This window comes from Pundamilia nyererei, unplaced genomic scaffold (assembly GCF_000239375.1).
Source record: "Pundamilia nyererei isolate P.nyererei 1_Seehausen unplaced genomic scaffold, PunNye1.0 scaffold00203, whole genome shotgun sequence".
NCBI classification, from domain to species: Eukaryota; Metazoa; Chordata; class Actinopteri; order Cichliformes; family Cichlidae; genus Pundamilia; species Pundamilia nyererei.
The window spans coordinates 201,990-220,769 of NW_005187604.1; the positions used below are offsets into that span (position 1 = coordinate 201,990).

The 18,780-nt window shown below is 41.0% G+C and overlaps 1 protein-coding gene across 10 annotated transcripts in view; it reads left to right on the forward strand.

Annotated features, from left to right (window-relative positions):
* arvcfb (ARVCF delta catenin family member b) overlaps nt 1–18,780 on the forward strand; it is a 242,479-nt gene that overhangs the window by 182,113 nt on the left and 41,586 nt on the right. For 7 of the 10 annotated variants that reach the window (XM_005747739.1, XM_013914544.1, XM_005747743.1 and 4 more), the window contains 4 exons: nt 5,615–5,798; nt 16,107–16,224; nt 16,374–16,545; nt 17,707–17,724. In XM_005747739.1, coding sequence (XP_005747796.1) covers nt 5,615–5,798; nt 16,107–16,224; nt 16,374–16,545; nt 17,707–17,724 — 492 coding nt within the window. The remainder of the gene's footprint in view (nt 1–5,614; nt 5,799–16,106; nt 16,225–16,373; nt 16,546–17,706; nt 17,725–18,780) is intronic. The other 3 variants (XM_005747742.1, XM_013914543.1, XM_013914545.1) reach the window with 1 other exon arrangement.

Consider the following 18,780-nt stretch of genomic DNA (forward strand, 5'->3'; position numbering starts at 1 on the left):
CTCTGGTGCAAATTACTGACCTCTGTCATCATTTTAAGTGGGGGAACTTGCACAATCGGTGGCTGACTAAATACTTTTTTGCCCCACTGTATATATATCAGATAACAAGGTTTTTCTGTCTTATGCCATTTCCTGTTTATGCAAACTGAAGCACAGTTGCCTTTGGAGGGTTTTTTAATAGCTGAATAAGTTCTGTTTACAGGAATATATTCCAGTAGGTTTTACAGGTTATTTAGCATATTCATTTTATTACACGCAATGTTTTAGAAACTTATTTTCTGGACCAACTCAACTAGACTGCTCCAGAACTATTTCTCGGCAGATAAACAACATTAATAATAAACCAGAAAGAAAAGTTAAGGCCTGATCATCAAAGTGAGGGATTTCTTTGCATTTTTAAAAAGCACACACGCACCAATAAATCACAACACTGATTTTCTTAAGGCGCTTTGTTAATGTGAGGAATAAGACACTACAAGATTAAAAAACAAACAGAACAGGCAACTAACCCTGGTCATAGGTGTGTATTAAATCTAATGTGATCTGTCGTGTCAGTAAAGCTTGCAGTGTTCTCATATTTTTATTACTGAGCTTTATTCAGAGTATTAATTAAAGTAGGTACTTGCATTCATTCAACTCTGTTTGTTTTCAGTTATGTTGCAGCCTAGATTTGCTCTTCTCACTTTTTAAAAATTTCCTTTGGAAGTTTTTTGTGTTTTTATTACTTTAATATGATCATTTATTGATCAGGGAATGGTGCAGCGGATTGGCTGATTAGATATTTGTGTTAACGAGCAGCTGACCATTTATACCCAATGAAGTGGATGGTGGATTGGTAAATATCACCCTATTAATAAGCATACATACTTTCACATGTGAGAGATGGAAAATTTGATCAAATTAACAACAACTACAACATTTGCTTTGATTATTGTTTATTTTTTTAACCCATATTTTACTTTTTAGATTTGTTTATATAAACTTTAGTGACCTCAATGCCTCATACTTTTCTTTGTTTGTGTCCTATTATAAGACTTTTATAAGAGTTTGCTTAACCTCCAGAGACAGATGAAAATCAGTTTATATTTGTGTTCGTGGAAAGTTCAGGCAGAAGTTAGACAAAAAAACTCAAACTTGTGCACTTTTCGGGGTTTGGATCACCTGGACAGTTTGGCTTAGATCAATGCAAATTGACTGCAGCTCTAAAGTGGCTCCGTATCGTGCGCCAATACAATAATTAACCGAAACTCTTAGCTCAGCAGTGCATTTTTGACAGCTGATTTTTCTATCCAAACTAAGTGCAGCGTTCTTCATTTCTAGCTGTGAAGAGAAGTCTGGTTACAGCGTATATTGTTCATGTTGCCTGTTAAATTTAGGTGTGAATGGCATCAAATAACCAGCACACACACATGAGTGTTTATGAGGGAACTCGATCTTTTTGGCATGACAATTGCATGGTGTCTGCCTCCGGCTTGCAAGACAGCGGTACATCCCTAACATGCCCACCTCTGACAAGCTGACATAGGACAGCAAATGGACTAAAGCTGATACAGTTGTTGGCCTGAAACACTGGCGGGATGCTGGATGGAGACGGTCACTTCCACAGCACTCTGTCATCTTAAATAACATTCTGTCAGTGGGCTGTATGCCTGTCGTACTTGATGGATCACAGCCACGGCAAAGACATGCCTTTTCCCTCCCCTCTGGCATATGTGATCTGTGCAGAGCTGACTGATTCCACCGGCCTGAGCAGTGTTTCAGTTGGAGCACTGAAGGTGACGGTGAACTACCAAAGGAGCTAAAGAAAGTTTGTATGGTGAGCAAGAATCTGGTAACTTTAAAGCACAGAGCAGTCTTTCAACATCCTGGGTACGACAGATCAGGGATGCCTGTATGCCGTATGCACTTCCAGCCAAGTTGAAAAATGGACTGCAATCTAGAAACAAATATGCACCATTGAAATAAGGGGCATTATGCACCATTTATCTTATAGCAGGGAATACACATCGGGCTTGGATGCTGGAATCATAGAAATGAATGAACAAGACTTTGTCTGAATATTATTAAAGTGCCGTCTGTTTCTTCCTCCTCTGTGGCACGTTGCAAAAGTCATAAATTAGCACCACTTATTTCTGTTAGGACACCGACAGCACAGTGAGAAGTTTTCTTTGCCTTTCTTAAGATCCCATCACTCATTGTGAGTTGATTGCATGTTGCATTTTGCTTGTCACGAGTAAAGCTGATGCTAATGACACAACAGTGGCAGTAATCAAGCTGTCAGGCTGGCAGGCATGAATGTTAGCTAGCTGTCATCATACCAAAGTACAGACACCACAAGTGCACGTTTGTCTTTTAATTGGATTCATGCCTGGATGCGGAGATTTCCTCTCAGATGCTCGAATGTGTTTGTTTGGGGAAAGTGACACAATTGACCCTGTGGGGAAAAATAAAAAGCAGATGAGATGGAAATGCTACCCTGTTGGGTAGTGCTAAATTCTGTGAGCGTCGTCTGCGCCAGTATCTGTTTCACACTCACATAGTGCCACGGGATACTGTGACTTCATAACGAGGCCAAAATTCAGATAAAATGATAAATGATTTTCCACCGACTGTGACATCTGTCTCTGCTGATGCTAACACACCTGCGGCTGCGAGCACTGCACTATTTACTTATTTTCTTCCGATCACAGCTTCAGTTTTGCTGATGGAAGAACATCCATATGCTAAAGTAAAATCTCAGCTTGTTTTGCACCAAGTTAAACGTACCATGAAAGTGCCTGTTTAAAAAAAAAAAAAAAAATCAATATTGAATTTGTAGAGGTATGAAATTTACAGTAAACACCTGAAGCTCAAAATTAAACATGCTTTTCTTTCTACAATGTAATTACCTGAGCGTTGGTGATTTAATGCTCAACGGGATATTTTTCCCTGAATTTAGCCTGTAAGGCTGTGTTTACTCTCAGGACGTGACCTGCTCCCGACAAGCTGTGAGTCAGGTGGAGTGTTTTAGGTAGAGTCACGGCTGATCGTACGATGCGCACCCTCCCTCCCAGGAAAGAAATAATCACAATATCCCTTGTGTGGAGCCACACCCCAGCTTCCACATCTAATAGCATCCCACCCTGGTGGTCTCTGACGCACAGGAAGTCTAGTCTAGTCACCAACTGAAAAAACAGCGAGTGGAGCTCCGGTGTTTCCACTTCAGTGGCCGATGTCACAGACATGTTAGCATCAGCAAAAATGTATGCTACATTCAGTGGAGGTTTATTTAGAAACTGCGAGACGCCAAAAATTCAACTGACTTTAAACTCGACACCGCGCTTCCTCACCAGCAATCCAGCTGCAGACACACCCGCGCACACGCACAGGGATTCCTTAACTTGGTAGTGCGTGATGGCAAAGCAGAGCGGAAGAAGGTCATGAACTAAATTAAGATTTACTGTTTTGTAAGAGCGCCGCTTAAGTGTTTTAGTTACATTATGTTTTTTTTAACATTTCAAAGGAAACGGTCAAACAAGGCAGAACCACATCAGAGGGACTGGAAGTATTTTTAGCTCAGATCTGTCCGCTGAGAGTGGAGACCATGATTTAACAGAGGAAATATTGACCGTCTGGAAAATGTACAGAAACCATTTTAAATAAGTGTGCCAGGAAGTATGACGGCTTCACTGCTCTGCTAATGGCCTGTTTATGGGACGAGAGCGAGTCACACGCTCTGGGCGCATGTGAATACAGAACTATATGAATGCATTTATATGTGCAAAAGCTGCGAGTCTCTGAGCACTTTGGCATGTGCGAGTGTGTAAATATTTGCTTAATCTTAATCTTAGCCCCCAGCTGTTAGTCCTGTGGACCAGATTGGAGTGAGAGGGGTGGGGTGGGGACGCTCGCAAGGAAGCCGGTGATATTGTATGAAATAAAAAAGGACAGGTGTCTGCTACGTTTTTTTTCTCGAGAAAAAAAAGAACGTTTCTTCCTGTGGTTCAGCTGGCAAATTTGGCTCATCCGTCAACACAGTTGGCACTTATCCGGCTGCAGTTTCTGCATTCATGGAGGCATGCTAGGCATGTCACTTGGCTTTAAAAACAAAATGCCAAACTAAGGTGGGACTTAGACACCGTAAACAGCGTTGTTACCTATAGCTGTGAAGCTACAGCTGATGATGATGATAAACCTCCATACATTCCTTTAGAAAACATACTAAAAAGGCTCATATAGATAACCCGGAAGTGAATAAGCATTGTACTTACACGTTCACAAGTACAATGCAAATGCAAGTTGCTAAGAGCTTTTCCAGCATGCATGGATTAAGTTGCTGCTGCATAGGCACAGGGTTTTAGGACCAAATTGTGAAAGAGGAAAATAAAGGGTGTGATAAATGATGAGAAGCAGAAACAGAGACCTGAGGGCTGGATTGATGAAAACAACAACTCAGGAACGTGTCCAACATGGGCTTGAGCGAGGTTTTGGGGGGTTTTGTTTTGGGTTTTTTTTGCTTTTAAAGTGTTTTCCTCTCCTCAAACTGGCTGCCTCGCTTCACAGCTTCCATGTGTCTGAGTGAAAAACCCATCTGATGCTTGATGCTTTAACACGGCATTTTATTTTTCTGTGGGTTTGGCTGTCTGGCTGTGCTCCCAAAAATTCCCCTCCTCTTTTCTTTGTGTGCCTGCCTCTGTTTTGTGAAGCCCTGGGATGCACATACCCAGCTCAATTTAGTTTACTTTTTTTTCTTTTGCTGAAGTATAAAATTGGCTGGCTGTTAGTGAGATTTGCAGCCACCTAGAAAATGCTCTTTCTCCTGCTTGGATTTCTTGGGAAAGATAATGGAGGACAGGGATGATTGAAACGGGGTGTGCATGTGTGTGCTGTTGGATAGAAAAGCCGAAGCAGATCATTTATCCTGATCCAATACACACACAATATCTGCAGGACATGAGATCCGAGCGGCACATTACGTGCAACAGCTGAGAAATAACATGATGTACTGTAAGAACGCTGTGAACCTAATATTGCTGTTGACATATGAGGATATTATAGAAATATCACAGCGATACGGCTGCTGTAAACTTTGTATTTATTACAGCAAAGTAGCAGTCAGCTATGTTCTCATGGAAGAATAATAAAAGTATTACAGTGGGGGGGTTTATACAGTGCAATATGGTCCGTTGGTATCATGCCTGGATAATGAACACCCAGTCTTCTATTATTTTTCTAAAACATATTTTTTGCCAAACTAAATGTGTTTCTGATTGCAGTCTTAAAGCCTGGACAGTAGGCTCCTTTGTTTTTCTGTTATACGGCTGTTATTAAATCGCATCACTTTCAGTTTGTGTGCACAGTTTCTCTGTTCTGTTCTTTTTTTTTTGCCTGTTTTGCTACATCATTCCTGTCAAGCTTCACCTTCTTTCATTCTCTTGTGTTTAAATTGTCAGCTACACCACCCTCACACCATCTCTTTTTAAAATGTTCTCTCTCTTTGCAGATATATGTGCATGTATATACGCCTCCTTCGTATATCCTCTCTTTCTCCTCTCATAATCCTCTTTTTTAACCAACTTATTGCTATCCTCTTAATTCGTCTCTGCATTTTCCTCCCATCTGTGCTCCCCTGCAGGAACCTTGTGGAATCTGTCATCCTATGAACCCCTGAAGATGGTGATCATCAACCACGGCCTGCAAACCCTGACCAACGAGGTGATAATCCCCCACTCGGGTTGGGAGCATGAGCCCAATGAGGACTCAAAGCCGCGTGATGCAGAGTGGACCACCGTGTTCAAGAACACCTCCGGCTGTCTCAGGTAGGATCCGCCCTGGACTGGATTACTGGCTCAAACTAAATTATGAAGATAGTTCAATAACAGTTTCATCCACCTGTTAAACATAGCTTCTGTGGTGACTAATAGATTTCGGAGAGGAAAAGTTCAGAAATCGGATTAATCAAACGACTGCATTTCCATCAAAATAAATGTTATTAGTCATTTGACTCAAGCGTTAATATTTATAAATGTCTCAACATTCAACAAGAAGCAAATGGAGGCTAAATGTGTGCACAGGATAAAAAAATGATCCAAAATTGTTCCAAACATATCAGAAGTGTCTCTTTCACTGTTTCTGACCTAGAACAATGTGTCAGTTCAATCCTTTGGTTTTTCAGCTGAAAAATAATTGACAAATATTTTTGATAAACTGTGAGTCACCAGCTATTTGCCATGTAGGACCTGCCATATCTGCTTTTTGAAGTTTTCCAAGTACATGGACGCGATGCCTTCTTTCGCCACATGTGGAAGTAATCTGTATTGGCTGTAAGACTCATGATTGGACAGGACAAGCAATGTGAAGATTTTACTGTGGGGCTTAGGGAAAGTGAAATCACTTGATGATATTTTACAGTCGTATTGATTACCTGTAGAAGTAATTAGCCAATCCTTTACTTTGACTGCTCACCTAGTTTGTAAGGGAAAAAAACAAATCTGCAAACAAAGAAAAAGTGCAGCTTATACTCCCAGAGTGTCTTGAAAGACAAGATACCAGTATGCAAGGATACCAGTTTGCAAAGATACCAGTTGGAGAGGTGGACAGGTGTGATGTATATAAAACTGCTTGATGACCTGTGACGGGGTCACATAACCTCCTAGAAGAATTTAGAGCAGTTGCTGTGGCTCCTGTGCATGCCTGCCTGTGTCTTATACATGGAAAGTGTGTTGGTGTCTGCAGTAGAGCTGCTTGGTGACTTTGGTCTGTGGCTTTAGGAAAACATTAGGCTATTTTTGACACAGTGCAAACTTCTAACGTTACATTTGTTCACACAGTGCGTTCACACTTCTTGTATTTTGGAAAATAGTGCTCTGTTGTCCTCGTTTTCTCTGCTTGTCCCTTATTATTTTAATATTAGCCAGGTGACTGACCACCCCAGCTAATGAGTTTGAAGCTAAGACTAAACTTAACAGGTTACATTTAAATAATCAAACAAATGAAGTTAATCTTAAAGTGATGAAGGCTGAGTAAAGGTAAATTTAGCCCACAGTGCAAAGTGTTGCTGCTGACAGTTGAATGTTTCTTGTAGAGTGCTCCTTTTTAATGGTTGGAAAAATACACCATTCAGAAGTTAGCATTAAGTTACAATAAAAATATTACTTCTGAACGAATGTTAAGCTTTTATCCATAACCTGGAGTTATTGCCGTCTCTGGAAACTGTTCTTAGATCAAGTATTTTGTTTCACGCAGCTTTCTTCATACCTCTTTATGTGCCCATTCGTTTATAAAGTTAAGTTTCAGTTCTGAACTTCCCACATGCAGATACTCTTAAGGCCTTGATGGTCTTCGTTGCAAAAGTTGCAAGCTCACTGGATGCCTTAAAACAATGGGTCACTTCATTTTGACCTAACAGAGTTGACAAATGGCAAATTCAAGGGGCTTTGAATAACGGGCTCATACAGCTCTGTTATTGTTAGCAGCGAAGTAATTTTGCAGTGGCCTTGGTTAACTACAATATATCACTTTACGATACTGAGGTACATACAAGTACTGAGGTAGAGGTCAATTAGTAAAAAACAACAAAACAAAGTAACAATACCAAGTACTGCAGTTAAGGATTCTTGAATTTTAATTGACCACATTACGGTTCTTCCTCTTTCTCTCGCAGTATCTCTGTGGGTGCTGCTGACTCCTGAGCGCCCACAGAAGCATTGTCACTTATTTCAAAATAGCTACAAAACACAGGTTTCTCTCACTGACATATATTCCTGCTGATTTTGTTACATGATGGCACAAAGGTAGAGCGGTAATTTTCCCAGTACTGCTCTATGAGATAAATGCTAAATAATTAAATAGGTGTGTATGTTGTGTGCCTTAGTGGTAATTATTAGAGTGCTGATTAGATACGTTTTATTGATGAAATCATTCATGAATTAATCCCAGAGAATAAAAAAGAAACATTTGCTATTCTACGTCAAATATAAGGACAAAACTAGCCTAGGTAGTGTTTTCCCTGGAAACGTTAAGTAAAAGTATAACAGAACCGCTAAACACTTTAGTTAACCTTGTAACTCTTAATGTACAGTAATGATACAGAATAAAGCTGAAAAATATCTTCTAATCTCTTTCTATCAGGCTTCAAGCTTTTAACCACTTGCTTAAAACCTTTTCCGCCACAATAATTATCTCCATCTACTCTTCTAGTGCTTTTGTAGTGGCTCCCCCTGTAGTTACTAAATTGTCATTGGAGGCTGACATGGTGCTCTCACTATCAGACATGCTTGGCCTGCTGTCATTGCTGTGCTGTGCTTCTTCTACCACTCCTACCAATGCAGTAGCAGTTAGTGCAATCTTTCAGTCTACTGTAGTTTATCGTTTACCAGGCCTGCTGCGCTAATCATGCTGAAGGTTATGAAAACTTAAAGTTGAATGTATATTTTACCCTTCACACTATGTCATAAAGCAAGGCAACTCAAAATAGATTCTTTTACAATTTAATTTATCTCCACATGAGCTTTAAAGGTGTTGGCTCGTGGTTTTATACAGTGAGTGCTAATTTCTTGTTGTTAATCACTTGCAGGTGTATCCTTAGACTGCTAAGAAGCTTCGGCTTGATGTGTCATTTCAAACTTATTGCTGGTGTGATTTTTTTTCTCTTGCCTTTTCAGGCCCAACAGGCATAATTTGAAAAAAAAAATCTGGATCTGTATTGATTTGTTAGCCTGACATTTGTGCAGTTTAGCACATGCAACACATAGGCAAAGTACCTAATGTGCCGCTCTGTCTCTAACAGGTAAATTAAAGGTATTTTGAGCATCAGGGAAAAAAAGAATCCTTCAAAACTTCTCTTCATCTTTCTTAAATCCTGTCGTCAGCTGAGGAGGACAGCATGAGTGCAGCATTGTGTTCCTGTTATTAACTTCCAAGTAGTTTCCCCTCTCTTTTTTCCTCCTCTTTTACCTTGGCCACTCATTTTGGCTTCGGCTCAGAGTGACAGACTGTAGTAAAGTGTGAAAAACAGTGAATGTGTGTGTGGGTAATCGCGCCTCGTGCCTGGCTGTGCCGTTTCTTCCTGGGCCAGCCAAGCCTGTCTAGACTGTAGTCCAGAATTCCTCCCGCAGTAGATGCTGCGGCTTGCTGGTCGACATCCAGAACGATATAACATCCAAGTCCAGCGCAGACCCAAAACACCAGAATGTATTTCACATGTTAGTTGGCTTCCTTCTAGTTTTCCCAGACAGAAAGTGTTGAAACTTGCTTGTAATTTTATAACATTTTCTGCTGAGTTGAAGAACAGCATTAATGAACCTGGAGGGAATAAATGAAAGCTCTGATGAAGTTGAGGAAAGTCAAAGACAAGTCATAGAATATTTCATGGAGGCCACAGTGGACCTGCTGCTCTTCTTTCATTATCTCTGATATTCCCTCTTTGTGTTGTTTCTATCTAATGTGCATTACACAGCACTGTATCAACCTTGATATCATCATTTCTGTCACATATCACAATATCTCGCCGCCGCTCTCGCTCCTTTGACCCTCGATGCAGGCCAAGCTGACAAGAATGTGTCTCCATGGCAACTGTTACTAAGCTCACAGTTGCTTAGACGCAGGGTTTGTGCACTGGGGAGAAGTGCTGATGCCAGGGAGAATCTGTTTACTCACGCCAACAGAGCTTACACCTCAATAAAAACTGGAATAGTTTTATTATAGCAGCCTGCCTCCGGTGTCGATAGGAGCCTGCTTATTTACAGCGTTTACGCTGTGGGCTTGGTGAAAAGGAAACAGAGGCTGTGTGTATGTGTGTGTTGTTGTAAGTGGTGTTGAGAGTGGAGGGGGTTACACAGTAAGACTAAGGCTGGAAAACAAGACCTAGTTTTGAATTGGAAATATTTCCAGTAAAAGAACGGGAATGCAAGTGTTTTGTGATTCTAGCTTTTAATTAATGCAATTTTGAGCCAGTACTGGACCCCCCAGTATGCTTGCATGCATGCTGTTTATAAATGGCTGCTTGTTCAAAACAGACAAATGATAGAGTATATATAACGAATGATTGTTATCTGAATCCTGGCGAGCGTGGCTGCATTGTGGAATTGCAGCTTGGAAGAGTCTCCTGGAGCTGATGGTGGATGCTTGAGATTCCACTTCAGCGTGTTTCAGAAGCTTTCCAGAAGTGGCTCTCCACTAGGTTTGGCTAAAATAACACACCGACAGAAGTGAAGGCAAGCTGCAGAGGGTTAATGAGGAATTCAGAGATAGGCAGGGTATGGCCTATCCACTCAGGTTTAATACTAAAATGAAATTATTTCACACCAGGAATAATCGATTAGAGGTTTAAATAGTAGAAATGGTATAACTTCCTACGGTTCAGTCTCATCGCGTGGATGATTACATAGCTTACCGAAAATCTAGGAAACCTATAGATGGGATAATATTCACACTTCCACATTAACATTTCCTCTAATGACAAGATAAAATTCAGAAATACAAAGGACGCCAATTTAATAATTTATTAACAAAAATAAGAGACTTGTTTCAAGATTATATTCAAATATCAAGTCAGTGGAAAAAACATGCAAGTAATAAATCGAAATGCAAGTATGAGAAAGAGTCTGAGTTTTCCATTTCAGAGGATGATTGGCAGACTGTGTCTGATGCAGTTGACCTCCACCAGCTCAGGTGCTTGGAGAGGATTCTGCTGGCAGAACCTATAAAGATATTTTATAACCCCCATGTTAAAGTATGCACACACAGGTGAAACGACTGGTTTGTGTTGGCAGAAGCGTGGAGAACGCTGGCGGACCACTATCATATATTTTGGAGTTGCACAGTCATCTTGCCCAGCTGGTGGGAGAAAATAAGGGCACTACCAACTATATTGGGAAGAGAGGTGGACTTTTTGGTTCAACTGTGTAACACTGTGAGCAATCTACTTATACATGTATATTCTACTTAAATACTTCTACATGTAAATGTTTGAAAAGTGAATGCCCAACTAAGAATAACTTGGTTACAATAGTGAGTAACTTCCAAGACATGGAGGGAATTGCTTCTTTATGGACTGATCCATTCTAAAAATTTGGAAGAAAATTTATGCATTATGACGTTCTACATTTGAAATGCTCTGGTACAACACCACGTTTACACAAGGTTATACAATATTCACCAACTATAAGAAATAAAAGCCTTTGATCCGCTTATCTGAACTTAGTGATCACCTTGATCCTGTGATAAAACATTTCTACCCACAGCTGCTTTTTGAATGATATGAATCAAAAGCATTGGCCTTTGCAGGATTCTTAACCCAACACAATAGATTTTGGAACTGCAAGTTAGATAGCACTCTAAATCGCTGTCACCAAGACAAAAATGGAGGAAATATATCTGATCTTCCAGTCAATCAATGCAAAAGCGTATTGCTTTTCTGGCAGCATGTGGTGACTGCCTCAAAGGGTCTGATTTTGTTACTTAAGAACATTTTATTGTTGCTGACACATGAATGTTGTTTTTAAAAGAAAAAGCAAAAGTAGCCATATTTTTCTGCAGCTTGGACTCTGCTCATGTGATTTTTCTATGGCAACAGAAAAGAAATCAGCATTCTGGAAAGTCCTGCTTTGCTGAATGTCAGCTGAAGCAGTGCGACAAATAAGCCAGTCACTGCATTACAGTCAACCCTCCCATCCTAAATAATTTAGAAAAAATGACGAGATTGATTGATGGGGTGTGTTTTTGGCACCTTAAATCTTGCTACAAATTTTGCTTACAGGCTCAGGCATTACGAAAAGAATCTCAACAAGGATTAGATACGAAGCTCAATCCATACACTGAATCAGAAATACGATCAGCACTGATAAACCTGACAGATACCAGAGCTGAGGATACACATAGGGTCCCAAATGCTTCTGCTGACCTTGCAGGGCGATAGCAAAGGTCAGCCAAGTCTTCATCCATCTCCATCAGTGCTGCTCCACTCTTTTCCTGCTCTATTGTCCTCCGATGACCACATGACTCTTAAGCGACCTTCACACCCACAATTCATCTGATAAAGCAGACACACAATATACACACTGACGAGCTGATGGGATCTGTGCAGACTGAAAGAGAGACAGACCTCTGAAAGCACACCCGCTCGTTCTCTCAGTTTCTAACGGTAAAATATGACACGCCGAGGTCTAGAAAAAAATACATTTTCGGAATTCTGAAATTGTCAGATAATTGGAGTACGCAAGGCCGTACGATGAGCTAAAAACTTTTAAGAATGAAGCGTTCTCATAAGGGCACTGACCCATTGTGGTGTCCTTTTTATTTTTGCAGAACCACTGCACGCTCAAAAGCAACAGTGTCCTAAAAACATGTCTTTCTGCTTAATAATAGAAGACCTTGTGTTTTTGAAGAACTACATGTTTTCAGTTACTGCACTTGATCATCAAAAAGAAAAGAAAATGGTCTTGTTTTTCCAAATTATATAATGTTATTCCATTGTTGTATTATTTTACTCTGGTATTTTTTACTGCGTTCTACAGTATCACCGTCCAAACACGACAATCAACTCAGATTTGGCATAGTGAGTGCCTAAAATTCTGAGCGTGTTGACATTTAAATACACTGCTCAAAAAAAATAAAGCAACACTTTTTAATCAGAGTACAGCATCAAGTCAGTGAAACCTGTGGGATATTGATGTGGTCGGTTAAATAGCAGAGGGGGGCTGTTAATCACTTTCAGCTGCTTTGGTGTTAATGAAATTAACAACAGGTCCGCTAGACAGGCAACAATGAAACAAACCCCAAAACAGGAATGGTTTCACAGGTGGAGTTCACTGATATTTTCCACTCTTCATCTGTCCTGACTGTTTGTTCTCTAGTTTTGAAGTGGCTAGTGTCAGTGTCACTACTGGCAACATGAGGTGATACCTGGACCATGCAGAGGTTGCACAGGTAGTCCAACTTCCGCAGGATGGCGCAACAATGCATGCCATTGCCTGGCATACACTCAGGACCATCGAGTGTATGCCAGGAGACAGGCAGCAGAGCTGGACAGGGCCGTAGAAGGTCCTCAACCCATCAGCAGGACAGGGATCTGCTCCTTTGTGCGAGGAGGAACAGGATGAGCACTACCAGAACTACAAAACAACCTGACTAGATGATATGACTAGGAACATGTCTGACATAGTCAGGACATAGAAACTACTGAGACCATTTTGAGTTGCTGCGATGAAATTTTAACAAAATAGATTAGTAAACAAAATAGATTAGTCTGCCACATAATTTAAAAAAGGTGTCTTTGAATTCAGCCCTCGGTAGGTTGGTAATTTTCATTTCCATCAAACAGTGGTTTTTGTTCCTAACACATGACCCAGTCTAGATATTTTCGGCATGATCTTTTTCCATAGAGATCTCATGTGTTTTTAAAGTGTTGCTTGAATTTATTTGAGCTGTGTATACAAGTAACGGTTATATTACACTGGATAGAAATCATTTAGATTCTTAGGAGGTTCTCACCACCGCTGGTGTCCTGTCCATTCCAGGACTGCAACATTCCAAGAGAATGTTGTAACATGCTGGGGTTTCTTTGGAAGTGGGTTCAGTTTTCTCTAACAGTAACAAAAACACCCACGATGTGACAGCTGTTCCCTCTAGTTCCTCTATTACAGAACAAAGGTACAAAAGGATTGAGAATGGGAACGGATGAGGGAGGTAAAGTTAGAAGAAGGGATTAGTGGCAGACAAACAAAGCCTGGTTTACTAGATCTCAAGTCATGCATTTGAATTCATCCAGTAGTTGCAGACCATCAGTCTGCACTCAGGTCATAAAATGACCAACTAACCAGCTGTTGGCTTGGGTAAAAACCCAATAAAATTATATGTTTGCTGCCACATTGCTATTAGGATTGGTAGAATGATGTCTGTTGCCTGAATTTTACTGCAGCTGCATTATCTTCCGACTCCATCTGATGCTGTTGTACATATCCAAAGCATCCTCATGCGTCAAGCATCTATGATGCTGAAGGTCAATTTTTCACAGAAGCCACATCAAAGAGAATAAAACGAATAAGAAGGACAGGAAGTTGGAGGAAATAATCAATAACAGACCAGGCTAAATCCGGGTGTGATGTGACCGTGCCGGATGGAGAGGCAGCGTCACAGATCCACACCGGGCGTATTCATGGATACAGGTGCTAGTTGTTAAAGCAATGCATGTCAGTTTTCCAGATATACAGATATGAGTGAGTAAATGTCACAGCAAGCAAAGTTATGAGTAATGCCAACGGCAGGCAGTCAAACCTGGCCTAACATATTTCTGTGGTTCCCACATAAAAAGAAAGTTTTTGTAAAGCAGTAACAGTTTGTAAAAGGCAGGACAGCTCGATAATCACTAGTACATATAGACCATAAATAGCACAGCGCCACATGACCTGTCCATAAAGAGACAACAGCAGCTTTCTTCACTGTCTCTACTGACAGATGTACCATCTATAAACCTCCAACAGGACAACTGTTCCCTCAAAGACTGCTGGAAATGAAACAGCTGACAATAAATCCTCGTGTCTGTCTGCCCCCAAATTCACTTCTGTCAAATAAATCCAAGGTGAGCGCGCCACTAGATTTGTGTACAGGGGAAATGACACCTCTTTTTTTTTTTTTTGAATACCTGGAGACGAATGGGGTTAAGTAGAGATTGTCGAGCCTTTCTGCACTGTCTCCAACCAGGGATTAGTTAACAGTTTGTACACTGCAGGGTGATTCAGTAGACAAATGGTAGCTTTACCTAAATACACACATCAAAAACATGCCTGGGATTAAAGTGCATGGGTGTTTTCACTTGTAAATTAATCATTTTTGAGCAGAGAAGCATCTCCTGATGCAGTTTTTTTTATGCTCAGTTCAAAGAAAGACCCAAACGCAGGACACCTGCAAACTAAAGCCAATCTTTATTTAAAATGTGCTTGTTGCAGCACATTGCAGAGACTGATGGAAGAAACAAATAACACAAGACAAACAAGACAAGAAGGAGTCTGGTAGACAGACAAACACCATAACTGCCAGCTAAGGGGAGCACTAGACTACACGGAGACCTGAGTTCACTAAATTCGTTGAACGCAGGTAAATGATTAACAAAATACAAGAGAGAAAAAAGCAGAAACCCCAAATGGCTCCACAGTGTTTGCAGTCTAAAATGAACCGTTCAGCACTGTAGCAGCGGTAGACCTCATACATGTTTCAGTCCCCACGGCACAAAAAAGAGGCGCAGTTCTGCTTACCTCGGCAATGCTGCCACTCTTCCAAAGGCCTAACTGGGGGTCAGCTAATGGGATTATGTGAGTTGGAAGCCCTCATAAATGAAGTCCCCGGTGAGGAGCGGGGAGTCCCTGCTATCCCTTAACCCTCTTTAAATCCTTTCCCTTTCACAGTCAGACAGGCACACGAAGACTGCACCAGCTCTGCTGCCGTGCTTGTAGGAGCTGTGCTCAAGGCGCTGGGTGACGCCCGCCCCCCCCTCCTCCCCCCGTACCAAAAAAAAGAAATTTATGTTAATAATTTTTTTTAAAGATTATTCCTAAAGCTGTCTAGCTTTATTGCATTGTACATCTGAGGCAGACAGAGGATGGAGGCCGTGGGTCACATGGAAACTCTAAAAATCACACGGCTGGGGAAGACTGATATGGGTTTACATGGCACTTTTATTGAACAGTGAGACATGTGGCTGTAATTGTCATCCTCTCTGTATGCTTGTTATATTCACTTCTTTAGGACTATTAAAAACACTTTCACTGCCTTCGGTGCTTTCCCTCTTCCCTTTCCTAATTTTTGTGAAAGTATAAATAGTAGTTATAGGAGTACTGTTTATAATTAGAGCAGGCTCTCAGTGGATAGTTGTACTGTGATTTAGTATCCTTACTGCTTTATTGGTATTTCACACTGGATGCCAGCCAGAGTCAATGAGATGGGATTCTGGAGACTGTAGTGTCATATTTTGAAATGGATAATTTTATAATTACTTTTAGCACAAACTATTGACTTGTGATTATTCCAATTTCAAAAAAAACCCTATTGGTCAAATTTTCATTCGCTTCCTCAGACAAATCTTCGTCTATGCACGCCTCCTAAGCTTGATGTGTGTTACTTTGTTTCTGTAGAAATGTGAGCTCAGACGGGGCAGAGGCTCGGCGCAGACTGAGGGAATGTGAGGGATTGGTGGACGCTTTGCTGCACGCTCTTCAGTCAGCTGTAGGGAAGAAGGACATGGACAACAAGGTGAGACAACATCCGGGTCATCCACTATCATGGATTCAGAATGAGCTCATTCTAATAGCAGCTTGTTGCTGTAGTGTTCTTATGAATTTATGCTGTTCAGTATTCCTGTGATGAATGTAGCTGGTCATTTTCCCTTCTTTGTTTCACAGTCTGTGGAGAATTGTGTTTGTATTATGAGGAATCTGTCCTATCACGTACACAAAGAGGTGCCGGGGGCCGAAAAGTACCAGGACCCGTCGGCGCTACAAGCCCCAGGTTCAGCGGGACCACAAAGGAAGAAGAAAGACGATGCTGGCTGCTTCGGAGGCAAGAAGGCCAAAGGTGAGAGGGAGGATGAACAGAGGAGATGAAAACACTGTAACCAAACAATCACAGCTATCCAGTTCGTAGAAGATACAGATGCATGGATGATCTAACTCTCAATACAAATGTGTGCAAATAAAGGAGTTACTCACAGCAACACAACAGCTCTTAATGCATGTGTTGCTTCAGAGGTCTTAATCAGTGTTCTCCTGTGACTGTTATCTAAATGATGCCGTTATCGCCCAGCTGTACAACAGTAATGGCCGCCATTAATCAGTCAGCCAATGAGATGTGACTACCAGCCAGTGACCCCTGACTTCTAATGGCTCTTTGGAGAACCACATTAGTTTAGGGTTCAGGACAACACAATGCTTAACGTGTACAGAGATTAATAAAGAAGCCAGTTAACCACTCGGATGCTTTCCGACGTGTAAACACACGTGCAAAGTGAATGATTACAGCCTTCAGACTGTACAGCAGTAGGCTAAGTTTGGCCTCTTCTTCCGTTTAGTGTTGCATTTGTTTCAAAATATGACATGATAATCAGCACGCACTCGTGCTTTGTTTTGGCTAATAGACAGTCTGATTGTTGGCTCTTACTTCAATCTCTTTGAGTACTTTTCTCCCCCTCCCACGCAGTGATTTTAATTTAGCACTGCAAATGCTGCTGCAGTCTCTGCTGTTTTTATGTGTATTTCACCTGCCCTCTTAAAGCTGATAACAAAGCTGTTTTTTAAAATCTTTCCCTTTTCCTTTTTTTTAAAAATTCTTTTCTCTCTTTCTTGCTTGCTAACCTATCTAAAAACCCCTTTCTCATTTTTCTTTATATCTGACACTTTTCTCTGTCTTTTACTGCCCTCCACACACCTTAAAATCTATCCCCATGGGTCCCAGAGACCATCTATGAACTGCTAATGGCTTGCTATCTATACAAAGCACCGTTTCCTTTCTTTAGTCTTTCTCTCTTTATTTAGCTTATTTGTCAGTTTTCTTTTCTCTTTCACCTTTCCTATTCAGTAACAGATGACTCCTTTTTCTGATAAAAACTGTTCTCATGTATTACACAGCCTCGTGACACAGACACACACACACACAGCACACTCCTATTTCACCATGGCTCTTCTCTCTTCTCCCTGCTTTGTTTTTTGGCATTGCTGCTGCTTCCTTGGCTAACTATAGAGGAATGGTTTAATCAAGGTGAGTGCCCCCCTCTTCAACCTTTCTCATTTTAGCTCGTCTCCATCCTCTCCCTGTCTTCCCCCACCTCTTCCTCCTCCTCCTCCTCCACCTCCTCGTTCTTTCCCCCTGGCTGTAGAATATAGTTAGAAGTAGTTTTGGGTGTCCTCCAGAAACCTGAGAAAGTTCCAAGGACTTAAGAAAATCGGAGGTTTCATTCATTCCACACACATTCCCTTACCATACCTACCGACCGTAGCTCTGAGCATTATAGACTTCCACCTGTCCCAAACTCCTCAGTTTGTTAGAATTAGTTGGTTGGGTTTTTTGTCAGTCCTCTAAGAAAGGTGAAAGGTAAAACGAGTGCTAAAACCGGTAAGTCAACAACAAATCTGTCTTTGTAGTGTTCTTAAGTGGAGCTTGACTAATCCAGCGAACCAGAGATGCTGAAATGGAAATTTGCACATCTATCCCCAAATTGAACTTTGGTGTGAATTCTTTTAGACTCCAGATAAAATGAATCCTGACAGCTTTGAAGAACACCGCTAACAGTATCCAACTGGAACTCTTCACCCCTTTCTAGTACACTTAAGCATAAATGTCAAGCTCTGCTGCAAACTCAGTTTTTTTTATGCATTTGTTTGATCGTTTGTGATTTGAAACTTCTGAGGATGTCAATAATTAAAGCTAAAAAATACTTTATTAAAGCTGCCTGGATCGTGCGCTACAGTTTTCTATTATCTGGAACATTTAAGTGTGCAAAAAATATAGAGGTAAATGATTGTTTACGGATTTGAATGTTTGGGCTTTTTGGGTCTTGCAGACTTTTTTTTTGATGCTTTCAGACAGCAGTGCTGGTTCTTTGTTTGCTGTGGTGGCAGCGAGGGAAAATTCTGACACCATGGCTACTAGTGTTTTGCAACACTGAAGCCTCATTCAGACATGGATTTCTGTGAATCTGACGCCTGGCTTCATGTCATTTTTTCATACAAATCGAGCATTTTCACTGTTTACAATCCTGCCGACATCTCTCTCTTAGCCTGTGTGCAAGGAGCATGCGAAGCCACACACAGACCC